This window comes from Spermophilus citellus (genome assembly GCF_964194105.1).
Source record: "Spermophilus citellus genome assembly, chromosome: 8".
Taxonomy (NCBI): Eukaryota; Metazoa; Chordata; class Mammalia; order Rodentia; family Sciuridae; genus Spermophilus; species Spermophilus citellus.
In genome coordinates this window covers 55,663,114-55,679,113 of record NC_138189.1, presented here as the reverse complement: position 1 = coordinate 55,679,113, position 16,000 = coordinate 55,663,114, and the positions used below count along the sequence as shown (strand labels likewise).

The 16,000-nt window shown below is 33.3% G+C and overlaps 1 protein-coding gene across 1 annotated transcript; it reads right to left on the bottom strand.

Annotated features, from left to right (window-relative positions):
* Nucleotides 1-571: 571 nt before the first annotated feature.
* AMBN (ameloblastin) lies at nt 572-12,963 on the bottom strand (the record flags this gene model as incomplete). The annotated part of the gene is made up of 10 exons (XM_081304356.1): nt 572-1,114; nt 3,078-3,122; nt 3,508-3,552; nt 3,661-3,720; nt 5,110-5,346; nt 6,800-6,910; nt 7,492-7,539; nt 9,401-9,463; nt 11,977-12,045; nt 12,949-12,963. 10 exons carry the CDS (start codon nt 12,961-12,963, stop codon nt 572-574), a joined length of 1,236 nt encoding a protein of 411 aa, XP_081160482.1.
* Nucleotides 12,964-16,000: the final 3,037 nt, after the last annotated feature.

Below are 16,000 nucleotides of genomic sequence, written 5' to 3'. Positions count from 1 at the left end.
ATAATAAGCATACAATTCCTCATATTTTCAATGAGAAAAAAATCTTTATTTAAAATAGGCTAATTGTTTTAGATTAAATAAAATACTCTAAAAATAAGAATTTAAAATCCAATGTATGAAACCCAGTAATACCAGGGAGAGGTTCTTTACGCATTCCAATTTAATCAAGTTTAAATGAAACAGCTTTGAATTCTGAGACTATGTGCTTCTTGCTTAGAAAAAAAAGAAAGCAGTGCTGCATTTCCTGGATATAATAGTGTCATGCTAGTAGGAGAAATCCTATAATGCTGAAGAGAGTTAATAAACAAGATTATCAAATGCTGAGACTCTTAGACTTGCTGTTAATAGTATTTCTAAATCACAGAGACAGTCAACACATTTTATTTCAATAAGAGAATGAAAGCAAGAAGGGAACCTACACTATTTCTAGCCACTTGTATTTATTAATACATGCTTAGCGTGTTTAATGCCTTTGCTGTAGAAGGTATTAAGTGTTTTAGCAAAAAGGTAGACTGTGGGGACAAAACTGGGAAGCTTGTGCATACAGAAAGTAGTTGATATCTCAAGGTTTTCAGGGCTCATGGAAACGCCATGCATCATGTACCATCTGGGGTTGGTGGACTTTGTTTCCTGGCATTGATGTTTGCTGAGTGTCTGGGGTCATTGTGGTATCCATGGTTGTTTCTCCTGTATCCAGGGGTGTGGTAACATCAGCACCATAGGTTTCATAAACCTCAGCTAATTCAGGGGTCATCAGTGGGTCAGCAGCTGATGGAGTGACCCCGAGGAGGGATCCCTTTCTCTGCCCTGCAGGGCCCCTTGCCAGGTTGGGAATGTTGTCGTTAGGGAAAGCAAGGAGTCCTGCATGAGCAGCAGGTGCTATCTGTGAAAGGAGTGCTGCGTTTTTTGGATTGGCTGGGTTGGCCTCCTGCATGGGGGAGGCTTGTGCCTCTCCTTCTCCCTTCTCAGGACCTTTTGTTCCCGCTGGGGAGTCAAATTCCAGAGTAAAATCTCCACCCATGGCTGGATTGGGAGACATTCTCCTAAGGCTGTGCCTCAGGCCTCCAAATCCTGGGAACATGGCTCCATAGCCCAAGGGGCCTCCTCTTCCTCCCTGGAAAAACCAACATTTATCAAGGAAACCGTTAGTACATTCTATTAGCAATGTCACACAATTATACCTGATCATATTGTCTGAGAATTTAGGAAAAAATTGATAGAGAACAGGGAACTGGCTGACAGCTTTGTGTAAATGTATTTCTCATTGAACTAGCTTTAAAATATAATAGAAAGGATTCTGCACATATCTAAGTGGGGGAAGGCAACTTCTGTGAAAGGTAGATAGAGTCTCCTTACCATGCTTGGCTGGAGGGTGAGGAGAGCAGCAGGCACAGGGCAGAAGAAAGAAAAAGTTAGTTTGAATTTAATTTTAAGAAAACAACAAACAGCTGAAATGGCTACAACCATCAGAAAACAAACAAAAACTGAAATCCATAACTGTGTTTGTTGAAGAATGTTTTGGAAGATCTTGTCAATGGCATTTCAAAGTATTCCCCAAATGAATGAAGCCCCATGTAAGAATTTTTCTTTCTTTTTCTCCTTTTTTTTCCTTCTCTCCTTTCCTCTAACCAAGTATAATTTTTAAAAAAGCTTGATTTGTCTGAAGGAACTAAAATAGAATTCCATAACTTATCATGTTTCTTTTCTACCTTTACTACAAGGTAATCTGGGATGTTTGTGGTGATCAGCAATGTGTGACTCATGTTTGTATTCTCATTTCCTTACAGTTTTGACTCACTTTAAATCCTACCTTCAATTTTCTTTGGCTATTTTTATTGTGTGTTTTTCATAAGCCACTACAAAATCTCTTGGGAATGAGTCAGAATATAAATAACTTGATTGATAGTATAAGATGATAATTAGCATTTAATTTGAATTTTTAATTTGCAGCCAGTTGTGTTCATGTTATATAGATTCAACACTCTTTACTTCTGCCTTCTCTGACTCTGTTCTGAGTCTCAGCTCTTGGTGGGAATCCTTGGTCTGGGTTAGTTATATTTCCTTTCTTCTTTCTTTCCTTAATAAGACAGGGACTGCCCTTATCCTAGGAATTTCACATTATCTGCACTGTGCTTGTCTTTTCTATGCATTCTATAAAAGCAGGAATCTTATTTATCTTATTTATGGTATCTTTCTATGCATATAGCAAACAAAAGGCACTCAAAAATGTTGAGCTATGAGTTTTCTTTCAGTGATAGCATTTGTGTATATTTATTAATTTGATAGTATATATAGTTGACAATACCTTGTTAATTTAATATAACTTTTGCTTTGTTATCTTTGTTAACATATGTAACAGGAATTTCTGAGAAAAAAATGTTAAGATGTGTGGGTTTATTGATTTCAAATATTAAACTGTACTCTTCATATGTGGATATGAATATAAGAATATACTATCCTTGACTTAGGGACTTTAAATTTATAATGATCAAATTTTAAACTTGGCTAATTTTCTTTTCCTTTTTGATCTTTTAATTTTGTGATCTGAATTATTTTTTGCTGCTATTGAATTGAGTGTTTAAGGGATTAAATGATCCTAGAAAGAAAGGGACTGTGTCTGAACTGCATATATCTTTTTTTTAAAAGTGTTTGCAGTTCATTGCTGATGCCCTTTTAGGAGAGGTGTCTTTTCTGATCATACACAAAGAATGAGGCAGAACCCTATACTCAAGAATGGTTATCATTAAAAAACATAGGAATTCCTGGGCGAGGGCTGTAGCTCAGTGGCAGAGCACTTGCTTTGCATGTGTGAGGCACTGGGTTCAATCCAAAGAAATAAAGGCATGCTGTCCTTCTACAACTATAAGAAAAAATTTAAAAACACAGGAATTCCTCTATAGGAAATGCGATGAAATCTTTTGATACTATTTCAGAGTCAAGCTTCTGGTTTGGGAGTAGAAAAATCTAAGTCCTGTGATCTTTTGACTACTTTCATGGTTAGTGTCTTTTGTAGCTAGTCATCTATGACTGTTATTTCTTGGTCACTATTTCAAGAAGAGTTAGAAGACATTACTCACGTCCATTTCTTCTGAACTCATCATGCCAAGTCTGGTAGGAGCATTCTGTTCAAAGAGAAACAGTGCATCATATTATGAACCAGCTGCCTTTTATTACCTTTTATCTACTAAAACAAAGTTAAAAGTCATTTAGCATTTCCTTAAGGCTTAATATTAATGCAGTATCCAGGGACAGAGCAGAAAGTCCAGTCATTCTTGAAAAAATGTAGCCAATTTGTCAGATCTAAAATTCACTTTTCCTTAATGCTAATTGTTGTGTCTGGCCAGAATTATCCAAATAGGGAACTGTGCCTCCTTACCATTTCAGTTGATAATGTAGACACTTAGAGAATATTTATTTGCAATATCTTATGTGAGGTCTGGATTTTTATAATTTTAGCCCTCAAGATGATATTTAATTAAATATACTTTTAATAGAATATGAACTTACCAGTTGATTTGCTCCATAAGACGTGTAAAACATTCCTGGATAAAGCTACACAAAATAAAATGGTTATCACAAAATGCTTTTTCCAAGGAAAGAACTTTCAAATCAAATTGCAAACACTTAGAGAAGCTGTATTTTAAAAACAAACAAACTTACTGCAGATGGTTTGTTTTGTGGCAGTGGTCCCCGAGATATCACACGGGCTATATGGAACAACTTTAAGTGGTAAAAATAAAACAAATAATTTACATAGGCAAATCCCACTACAGTAATATATAAGAATTATATGAAATAATTTTCAGATGGATTACTATGAAGAATTGGTACTTAACGTTTCAGGAAACAAAAGAACCCATAATACTTCATATTTATAGACAAATGGAACAATTAAAAATTTCGCTAAATTTTTTTTGAAATACAAATATATTTTTCCTAGGAAAGTATCTCAGTGATATCTATACTTACTGATGGAACCTGTGGACCAGCAAAATCCATTACCAGGAGCTATATCATAGATAAGGATTAAAGTTACCAGTCAAAATAAACAAACTGAACAGACACTTATTTACGATTACAATAAAACAATTTAAAATATGTTTCTCTCTTTTATTTTTTTTAGTCTTTTGAGGGGATGACCCAAGAATTTACAATTGTCTTTTACTAACATGACTCAAGTGTCCTGGCAGGACAATTTGCTAGATCTAAAATTCACTTTTCCTTTAAATTTTATTGTGTGTGTCTGGCCAGAATTGCTATATCTTGCAGGATAAAAAGTAATGAATTTTGGAATTGGAACATACTTGGTTTGAATTCTGGCTCTGCCACTTTGATTTTATGTAATCCGGGCCAAATTCTGTAATTTCTTTAAGTCTATCTTGTCCTTAAAAGGGATAATTATATCTATCTTTATAGATATTAAAAGGGATGATCATATATATATTTTATAATATGACCTTTATGTTGTATATCTATCTTTCTAGATTGTAGGCAGGGTGACATGGGAGAATGTTAAATACCTCCAGCATAATAGTTACATGGTATATCTTCTTTTTTTCTGTCCATTGTTTTTTTTCTCTATTAAAGATACTTTATCAGAGATACGATAAATTATGTTATAATGGCATATTAAGAATTGTAATGCAAAAATAAATAAAACAATTAAAAAAGGTACTTTATTAAAGGTACTTTTGTACTTTTGGTTTTCATCTCTGCAGAGAGGCGATAATATAAGATCCTACTTGTTATACTGAAGGATTAATCCTCTCCTCTGTCTTTCTAACAAATGAAAAAATGATGGTAGATTGCCTGGACTTCTCTGGGCTGCCCTGTATCCTATGAAAACTTTCACCTTTTGCAACTAAGAAGCCAAGTTTTAAAAGCACAGAATATTTTTTTGAATGTGTCTTATCTCTGGTGGTAAAGGGTACAAATGAATATTTATGTTTTACTTAAAAAAATAGTCCTCAAAATGAAAGGCTGATCAATAACATTTATATTTTCGTGTATTAGTTCTGAAGGCTGCGATTTTTAGAATTGGCCAGCTAATTAGTTTTCTTTCATTGGGTTAGTAGGTGATCCTGATCTGAATATAGAGAAAAGAATTACCTTAGATGTTGGTGGTTTCTCTGTTGGTGCCACCTGTTGCTCAGTTGCTGGCGGTTCTCCATCCTGCAGGGGCAGCTGCCTTGGATGCATTGGAGGTTGAGGACCACCCTTCTGGGCTGTTGCCTGGATAGCGGTTGCAGCAGTGGGCTGGAGGAAAGGTTTCAGTCCTGACTGTTGAGGCTGCAGGGATGGCTGTGATGGGAGAGGTGGGGGATGCACAGGCAAAGAATATTCATACTGTAGAAAAATTTGAAAAGAGTGTCAGGAAGGGTGTGGTGCCTAGAATTTCTACAGCAAAAGACTTGGGTGGTTTTTGTTTGGAAGGAATGTTAGGGGACTTAAAGCAGTATTTACATAGGAAGCAGAACTGATTTTATTTGAAGAAATTTTGGGTATGTTTGTTTCTTCTACCTCCTTTGGGATAAACATTGCTCTGGGAGATGGAAAGCTACTTGAACTTCCTAATGGAATGAATCATTCATTTCCTCCTCTGGGTTCTATGACTACCTGTATGTATTTTTATTTTACTACTTTCATTGCATTGTAATTATTTGTCATAAATCTTTGGTCTCCTGGTAACTGAGAAAAAATAATGTATTTTATCTTTATAGCTCTTGTATTTAACATATTAACCTAGTTCCTAACAAGTGTCTGGCACATGGTAGGTACTTAATAAATTGTGAGTTAATGAAAAGATAAGAGCTAACTAAATAAAATACACATCAAATCCCTTCATCATGAAGTTCATTTTGGAAAAATTAGTCAAGTGAAGAAACAATCACCATTAACATAATTTATTGACTACTAAATGTGGACTGTCATATAATGCTCCTGATGAGGAAGACCATCTGGAATTAAAAGATACTGTCAAAACCACCATGTTTGTTTGATTCTTTTAGAAATTACTTGTGCTGAGTGGCTCCATATTTCTTGTAGATCAGTTACAAATTCCTCAAACTGGCATGGAAGTCTAATAATAATTGGCTCTGTTTTGCCTCTTCAACCATTGCGCATGTGTAAACTCTCATGCTATTTATTACTTCTACAATGCAGTTTAGCACCTTGTAATATGTTGTCTTATCTCCCAAAACATTTGAAATGTTATAAGCTTGGAGTCATTCTAAAATACATTTATTTTTATCCCAAAGCACAGTTTGATTAACTTTATACTTGTTAGGCACCCAACAAATAATGATTAACAGATTGATATATTTATTGAATTCTATAGGTTTTGTTGTGTTTTAACAAAGATGTTTGTCATCATTTGAAATTAGCCTTTGGGAATTATATTTAGATAATTTTTTAAAATGAAAATAGTCCAAACTATAATCTGTTTTTAATTCCAAGGATTGTTTATCTATTATCCTTGCTAATAATTTTAACATTGCTCTTTTGTATTTTTTTAAAAATTTTTTTTCTTAGTTGTAGATGGACGCAATGCCTTTATTTATTTTTATGTGGTGCTGAGGATGGAACCCGGAGGCCATTATCTTTCTATGTGAAATACATAAGCAAATGGGTTGAAAATTTAAATTTCCTAATTAATAACAGTTGTTATAGGATTTATTTTATTTGGTATTAGAATAATTAATCCTAAATTGCTAGTTCTTATTTCTAATATAACATAACTTAAAGAAGACAAGTGGGGAAAGATTTTAAAGCTTGAAATTTCAAACAAACTCATGCTTACCTGTTGAGTTTCATGTTCTGTTGGTCTTAGCCACGGGAGAGAGGAATGTGGTGGAAGGAGACCATGCAACCACAAAGAATTAAGTGATTTCCCAAAGCCAAATCTAGAAAACTATAAACATGGAGAAAAAACAAAACAAACATACTTACATTTCAATCTTATGGAATACAAATAAAAAGTAAAAATAACATTGGTTAATGTAAATTCTCTCTTCCAACAGACAAAAATTTCATTCTGGGTAAGACTGCAGTATTGCTATAAATTTGTTTAAGATTCAGCTTTTTAAGCACATGTGTTTTGGGCTATATAATAAAACCAATAATGTAAGAAAGGATTTAATTTTTTTTTATTTGTAGATAGATAGGACACAATACCTTTATTTATTTATTTATTTATTTTTATGTGATGCTGAGGATCGAACCCAGTGCCTCCCATGTGGTAGGCAAATACTCTACCACTAAGCTATACCCCCAGCCCAGGATTTTTTTTTACTAAAGAAAATTCAATATTGTGTTTGTTTTCCCCTGCCACCCACCTTATTTTGTTTTTAGCAATCTCAATTACTTATTTGTTTTTTCAGTATTTAGGATATTATCTATTCATAAGCAAATTTTTTGAATTATGGTGCTGTTGCTACCACCATCATCACCACCACTAATTTCTGAATTAGAAATATTTGAAAATATGATTACCTGAGAAAGTGCATTCAATCCCTGGAGACTTCCCAACTGCCTCATTGTCTATTAAGTAAAAAATAAAATAAAATTAGTGTTTGTCGCATTAGTACATGTACTTTGGATAACGATGTCTATAATTTTCTGCCTTTTGACCCAGTTGATTTCTCATGACATTTAACATTATCAAGGTAAAGTGTGGGATGGGTTAACTTGAATAAAAAAATGAGTAGACCCAAATCATACTGAGAGATGTACATGTGAAAGTGTGGATTTGCCATTATTGTTATTCTAATAAAAAATGAGCTTGCTATTATCATTAATTAAAGAAGGAAGAGTGTCAGTTAAGTGTGTGTGGGGGTCACATTAAACATGGAAAAATGGCTCATTCAACTGAAATATAAGTGTAATTGTGAGGATATTGCTTCATTAAATCTTTCCCCCTACTTAAATTACTTTATCTTAAACACATTCAATTTGAAAAACAATTTGGAAAAATAGACACACCAAACAAAGCAAACCAATCTTCAACTTTTTCCCGAGAAAAAAGACTTCAAAAACATAAGTATAAAATACATTGGAAGAAACATCTGGATAGATTATCAAGAATGTGACTATATCATCAAAAAGTCAATTTTACTTTTTTAATGGGAAAAGATTTAGAGTACTTTATAATGAGTTTAACTTGAAAGTGAGAAGAAAATTTCAAAGAAATGAGCTTCTATGTGAGATAAACGTCTAGCCCATATACCTACTGGCTGACCTCAGATTGTTATGAAAGAAGGAAATTTTGCAATGCCTTGTGGAAACTGTGGTATTTATGAACTCCTAAATTTCTGTTTATAGCTGTAAATGTTTTATTGTATGGTCAGAAGTTTCTATGTTTTGGGGATTGTCTAATCAGACCATATATTATTTATGAGAATTGCAGTAAGGGAAATACAGGCTATACAGGTGGTATTATAGTACAATGCAAATACTATTTATTTATTTATAAAAAATAAATGACAGAAAATGCATTACAATTCTTACAACACATATACAGCACAATTTTTCATATCTCTGGTTGTATATAAAGTATGTTGACACCAATTCGTGTCTTCATACATGTACTTTGGATAATGATGTCTATCACTTTCCACCATCCTTGCTAACTCCCTGCCCCTCCCTTTCCCTTCCACCCCTCTGCCCTATCTAGAGTTCGTCTATTCCTGCCATGTTCCTCCTCCCTTCCCCTCTATGAATCAGCCTCCTTATAACAGAGAAAACATTCGACAATTTTGGGGGGGATTGGCTAACTTCACTAAGCATTATCTTCTCTAATGCCATCAATTTACCTGCAAATGCCATGATTTCATTCTTTTATTGCTGAGTAAAATTCCATTATATATATATGCCACATTTTTTAATCCATTCATCCACTGAAGGGGCATCTAGGCTGGCTCCACAATTTAGCTATTGTGAATTTGCTGCTATTAAATATTGATGTGGCTGTTTTCCTGTAGTATGCTGATTTTAGCACTTTTTTTGAACAAATAAATTTGTGCGGGTACGTTTTCTTCATGAAAACTTTATTATGTAAGATATTATAAGTGGCATGGCTAAATATAAACCATTTGTGACTATAGAGCAATGTGTTTTAATTAATGTCATAATTACATTAATGTGTACATAATATAAGGTATTAATTATAATTATTGCTTTGATTCACATATAGATTATGTTTGAAAGCTTAAAGCACCTGCAAATTTAAAATTGCAGAATTATAGAATAAAGCTCTAATAAATCTCACTAACGTATCTAGAACTGTTCGGGATGACAGTCACAGACTTCTGACTAGGAAAACTAAAAACAGTTTCTTATGTTTCTCCATGATCAGGGACATGCCAATGTAAATATTATATATACAAACTCTAGTAATACATACCTCAAGGCTCAAACTAGCCATGCCAGGTGCCATGCCTGGTGCCCCAGGTTGCTGAGGAAACATCTAAATTGAAATAAGAATAATTTTGAGTTCTCTTAGAAACTTTCTTAAATGCTTGTTGGGAATAGAAAATCACCCCAGTACATAAGGGCTAGCTGAGAGGCCACCATATTGGTTTATTACTCAAATGAATTGGTATTTTGGACAGAATGAAGAAGAATTTAAGTTATTTAGGAGAATTACCATAATATTTAATAATTTTGCTACCTATGCATCATTTATTTTTATGCATAGCTTACTCCTATGTTACTTTAAAAGCAAAATTTGATTTAAAGCTAAACACAATAAGAAGTAAAGCAACAAAAGAGTAGTAAAATAGATAGAAGTAATAGTAGTAAATAGATAAAGCAAAATTTCTTTAAAAATATTACATAAAAAGCAAAGGGGTTACACATGAGCTGAATTTTCATGTGCTTTCAACAAACCTCCATGTTTTTGGTTTATGGCATTGAGAAAAATCATGTGCAAGACCTAACTTGCTTCCCATTCAAAGGGCTTTAACAAGTCTTCCATCATCTTTAGTGGATGATTACTCTATCAACCTGTTGATCTGTGTTTTGTATTCTTAAATCACATCCAGGCTGGTTTTCCTTAAATAAAAAGCATTCTAGCACTAGGTACTGTGCTATTATACTTAATATGTTCACTTGAAAGTTGTTAAAATTATAGCTGTATTTACAGAAATTAGTTTAAAAATTTAATTATTTCCTTTTTAAGCCTTCCTTATATTTTTACATATTAATATGTGCAAATACCAGGGCACAAAATGGAGAATAGAAGAGTAGGAATTAGGGTAAATGGATTTTTAAAGTTTTTAGTTCTTTGGATATTTACATTTCTAGTGTCAAGGAATGCCTTTTTTTTCATTTGCACTACATATATTTATGGAATGTCTACTAAATATATTGGGATTATTTTTTCCTTTAGAAGTAAGAAGTTCAGGAATTGTACCCCATATCATTTTACTCCCTACTTTTTCATGTAAGTAAAATCCCATTTTCTGAGTTGTGGTGAAAATTTTTCTAAATAATTTAGTTTTGGACATTATAAATGTGTAGCAAACATTCTGGGTAGAGAAGGAGGTTAGTTGTTTAGATAGGAAGAATGATTGTGAGTACCTGTGTATATATGGGTATGAGTATGTATGATACAGCAGACTGTTCAGAATTTGAGAGGACTGTAAGAGCGCAGTCTTCTTCCTTCCCATTAGTCAGAATACAAATAACACAGATAGGTTTAACTACAGGACAAAATTTAAGTATATTCTGGAACATATATTTCTATATGTTCCAAGGCATGAATTAAGGAACAATATTTACATAAATGTAAATAAAAATACATTTTCAATGAGGAATTAAAAGGAGACGAATATCTGATTTGATGGACAATTGTAAGGAATTGTCCTGTTCCTCAGAGTGGGCCTGATTGATTAAGGTATAGATCAGATAAGGTTCATAGTATCAATGTAATAGATAGTTGAGGTAGACCCTAATGTTGGTACCATATAAAGTTAAGTTAGGGTGGCAACCTCAATTTTTCTTTCATTTAAAATTCATCTTGCATGATAGGACAGAAATTCTACTTTTATTGTGGAAATTGAAATTTTCCTTCTTATAATTAGTTTTCATCCTCTTTAAAACATTTAAGGAACCCAAATAGTTATAACCTTTTCTCTCAAGGAATTAAAATATTCTGAAGCTCATTTGAGGCCAACTATGAGCTCCTCAAGATAAGAGATCGTGGCTTAATGTATTTTCATGTCTCCAGTGCCTACCTCATAGCTGGATGCATGGTATGTGCATGTAATTGCATGTAGTCTGTGTGTAATTGCTAATGCATATAGTAACTGAATAAAGTCTTTGACATATCAGAATTGCATGCTTAACTGAAGTAGTTTAGTGCTCCAAGAGATCATGTTTGTATGAGATCCTTACCCTATATGATTGTGTGGATCGGATGACATGTACTTAGCCCCATTGCCATGACCTGTTTTGAGAAATTGCAGCTCTCTGTCACACAATTTCACCCCTAAAAGGTAAATTTGTTACTTAATTACTAACTTTAACTAGAATTACCTAGCTTAGTTTTGTAATCAAAGTAATTTGGCCAATATTGTCCTTTTTAAAATGAAGAAGTATACTTTACTTTTTTTCAGAGAAATTTTCTCTTTCCATTAAATATCATAATGATATAGCAAGGAGTTAATAACAAAATTGTGCCATGGTATTGTGGATGCCCCCTAAGTCTTTTAACTTCAAATGAATGAAATAAAACTTAGAAATTGTCTTTGGGATATTTTAAATATTGTTTGGAATAGAAAAAATATGTGACGGACTTATTGCATTTTGATAATAAGGCTGAAATGTGAGCTGCATGACTTTGATTCAGTAGAATCTATACCAATGAATTAAATCAAATGAGTTCATGTAAGGACTCTTAGCCAATGTCATTTCAGTGTTGCCTGATATCAAACTATCAGGAACCCATGTAGGGTATACTCTAGAAGATAAACTTACCGGCACTGCAAAACTCATTTCCAGGAGGCACAGGATCAGTATCAAGTCTTTCATTTTGAAAAATGAAATCTAAAACACAATTGGTGGAGAATTAAATCAGGTAAATTTTTACATCGTGGCTAAAAGACATTTAAAAAAGTGAATCTGAATCTATGCTCTTCCAAAATAATCAAGTTTTAAAAAAATATCCAAAAAGATTTGTAATTTAGTTGTTCCTGGAATGAATTGGCAAGCAATTAAAAATATCTAAACACTTTATTATGGAGTTACAATCTAAATGACAATTTAGGAATGACCTCTAAGGATATTCTTTAAATTTTGTGCTGCATTTCATAAAACAAATTATAAATAAATCCCTTCCAGTATGTGAAATCTTGGTCTATCAAGTACTATTAACAGAAAACTATAGTTTGCTTAAACTTTGGGACAAATTTTGAAATACATTTACAATGCAATTTCAATAAACCTTTATTTGCAGATGTATGGGATATATCATTTGATGTTTAGATTACCTATGTAAGTATGCCAAAACTTATCTTTGTCAAATTAGAGTAAATGGAATATTTTAATTTCTTTTGGCTTTAGTCGAATATATGTCCCCCAATTCAGTTTTTCCTCCTAAAATGAATTATCTTTCTAAATTTATTCTGTAAGCTCAAAAGGCTCTTTGCTCTTACATAAGTGGAGATCTGAATAATAAATAAATTTGCTTATCTCCTAATACTTTTCTAAATTAGGTACTGTCACTAATAATCACAGATAGTAAAAAGAAAAGGTCTATAGTTAAGTCTTTTTTTTGCTTAGTTGGATGGTTATTAGTTATGTCTTCTCTGAAACATGCTAATGGATTATAATAAGCTATTATTCAGTATCTAGTGACAGATGAAGATAAATCTTCTTTATAAAGGTTGCCTGAAGATAGGAAAAAAGAACTTACAGGAAATATATGGAAACCATAAAATCACATTTTACCTTAGATGCTGACATTCACTGTGTTCTCAGGGCCTGTTGATGCTAATCAAGATAGTTCTAAGGAAAGAAGATTAAATTTTTTTTCTGGATTGTGCCTAGGACTTGCTCTGTACCTCTCATTTAGGGAAGATCAGAAACCTTTATTTAAAGTAGTGGTGCACCAATCAAAGTGAAGCAAAATGCAGGAAAAAAAAAAAATCTCTGCTCCTGCAATTAGCCCACGCCCTTTTATTGCATGCAAGGACATTGGCCCTGTAGGGTTTCATTATTTTTAATTGTAACTCAACCCTTATGTTTATTCAGAGAACTGAATTACAGGGAAAACAGCAAGGGAAAAACGGACATAGGTTTTAAAGACAATCATTTTGGCGAGTTGAGGGAAATATACGTAAAATAGTTGCAAAACAAGCCATTATCTGTTTTTGTGCAAGTATTTATCTGTAGATAAAGCTAGTGACCCAGTGCCAGCAATCTCAGGAGTTTCAAACTCAGGTTTATTGTGGTAAAAGTAACTCCTTTCCTTCCCTCCAACAGATATTCACTCTTGAGGTAAACACTAAAGTATCTTCCTGGGTTTGAAAGAGAAGGTGAAATATTAGATGCATAAGGAAAGAGTTGTGTTTTTTTTCCCCACAGAATTTTCCAGGTATTTTCATATCCAAAGATAACTGATTAGAGAAAATCAAGCTTTTGTAAGACATTTTAATTCAACCTTCTGCAATAATCACTTTGGGTAAGGCTTTGAGTGCATATTCTTTGTGGGGAGGGGAGCAAGATTCAGAAGATTCTCCATGAACCAATCAGATAAATGGGCACAACTCTCACTTCACTCTTTAGATAAATCCATTTCTAGGCATTGGTATCAAGCCAGATTAATAAGGCAAATTTGGGTCCCTTGAAAGGTTAACATCAACATGGATGGGTTTTTCTCCATGAATAGATAAAAATATTGTAGCTATAGATAGAAAATCATCTCTTTTGTTACATCTCTGCCCCTCTTAGTCTTTCCAAAGGTGTGATTTAACACATGGTAGGGTTAAGCACAGAAGGAACAGTTTCTAAAGAAGGGATGACTCAGTACACTCTAGGGAAGTAGAGATCTTGCCAATTATAGGGAATATGGAGGAAACTGGTATTTTGGAAGAAAGACATCTCCATAACCAAGTACAGGTCTAATAGCTTCAAATAATGTTTATCTAATAAGCTGTCCTTGGAAAACCATTTCTCCCACTTATAACAAAATTATCTTTAGGATGCAAAGAAATAATATCAGTGTGTTTTGTAAACAGTAAGATATTATTGAAATAAAAGTGTTATTCTCCCCACTTGCCCCAAACTCTGTTGCTTGATCAAGTCCCTTAGTCTCTGTGAGCCATGGTTTCTTTTTTCATAATATAAGGCTAATAATTTATAGCCACAGGCTTGTCTTGAAAATTCACTGAAATGATGAATATGTAACAGTTGCCAAACAGTGGATGCTTAATAAATGTGTTGACTGTCCTTTTTGTGGGAGAAACTGCTTGAAACATGGGGCCACAAGGACACTGAAGTATGTGTGTGTGTGCGTGTGTGTGTGTGTGTGTGTTGGAGGAGGTGGTATGAACTCCAAGAATAGTTAAAGGAGAGACCCAATGGTAGGCATTTCCTCTGTATGGAAATTGATGCTGAATCCATGAGACTGCTAAAATGGGGAATGATGGTATGTGTATGTTTTACAAGTTATGAACATGATTATGGAATAGTGATGAAGTTGTTTTGGTAGGATTCATATGTTCTACTTTGCTCTTAAGCAAAATATCCAATAGATCATAGTTGATATTGCTTCTTCTTATCTTCAAAAGTCCTTCATGCTTACTCCTGTATTCTTCATTTTCAGATGTTTACCTGGTATTTTTTTTTTTCTCTTCCGATATCTTGCATACCAACAGCAAAGTTTTCTTAAATACTGGTTTCAGCACTTCGCTGCCCTACTCACAAACTTTTTAAGGATCTTAAGGCTATCATGTAAAATTTACTCTCTGTAATTAGACAGTTAAATTAACATTTCAACTTACCTTTCCAATTTTTTCTCTCACTTTATGTGAGCTACTGTGCATTGATACAGTAATAATGACTGTTGCAATCAGTTGGAGTTGGTTTCATTTTGCTGTATGTTTTTGGGAAAGTTGATAAGTATCCTAATAAATTCTATGAATCATATTTTAATTACAAGAAAATTGGAAATTAGTATAAAATTAATTTCTTCTAGTCATTACAGTTGTTGAGGCAATAACTGCAGCGGACAAATAATGTTGGTCATGACTGTACCTATATGAAGAACAACCAGAGTGCTGATAAAAAGCTATAACATGCTTGCATCCAGAGTACAGCAAAAATGAACAACAAACAAAACCCCTTATGTAATATGCTACAGAAAAACTCATACGAAAAATTCTAGGACAAGGAGATCCTGCAGAAGATGTTAGTATAGTGACTAAGAATACATCTGTTTAAATTCCCTCTGTTACTTACATTTAATATTTTCATTTGTAAAATGTGATTTATGATGTCAACATTAGTTTAATAAAATTTAAATGTAATAATAAATATTAAGTACATATTTAGCATGCAGAAGATGTCTATTGATCATGAATTATTATTGTTGAAATAAAGAAACATGTATGCTAAGTGTACTTCATATTGGACTTTTTAAAGGATTATTGAGGTAGAAAATAAGTACAAAAAGTGTATCAGTACAAAAAGTAACACATATTTAGTGTATACATACTCATGATATCATCATTACAAACAAGGCAGTAAACATATCCATCACCTCCAAAAATTTCCTTGTGTTATTCTGTGGGGTGTTTTTTAATTTTTGTAATTAACTTAGGATGAGGTCTATCTTAATATATTTAAACATATTTTGTGGTACTGGGAATTGAATCCAGGGGTGCTTAACTACTGAGTCACTCTCCAGCCCTTTTTAAAATTTTACTTTTGAGAAAAGGTCTTGCTAAGTTGCTGAGGCTGGCCTTCAACTTTCCATCTTCTTTCCTCAACCTCCTGAGTC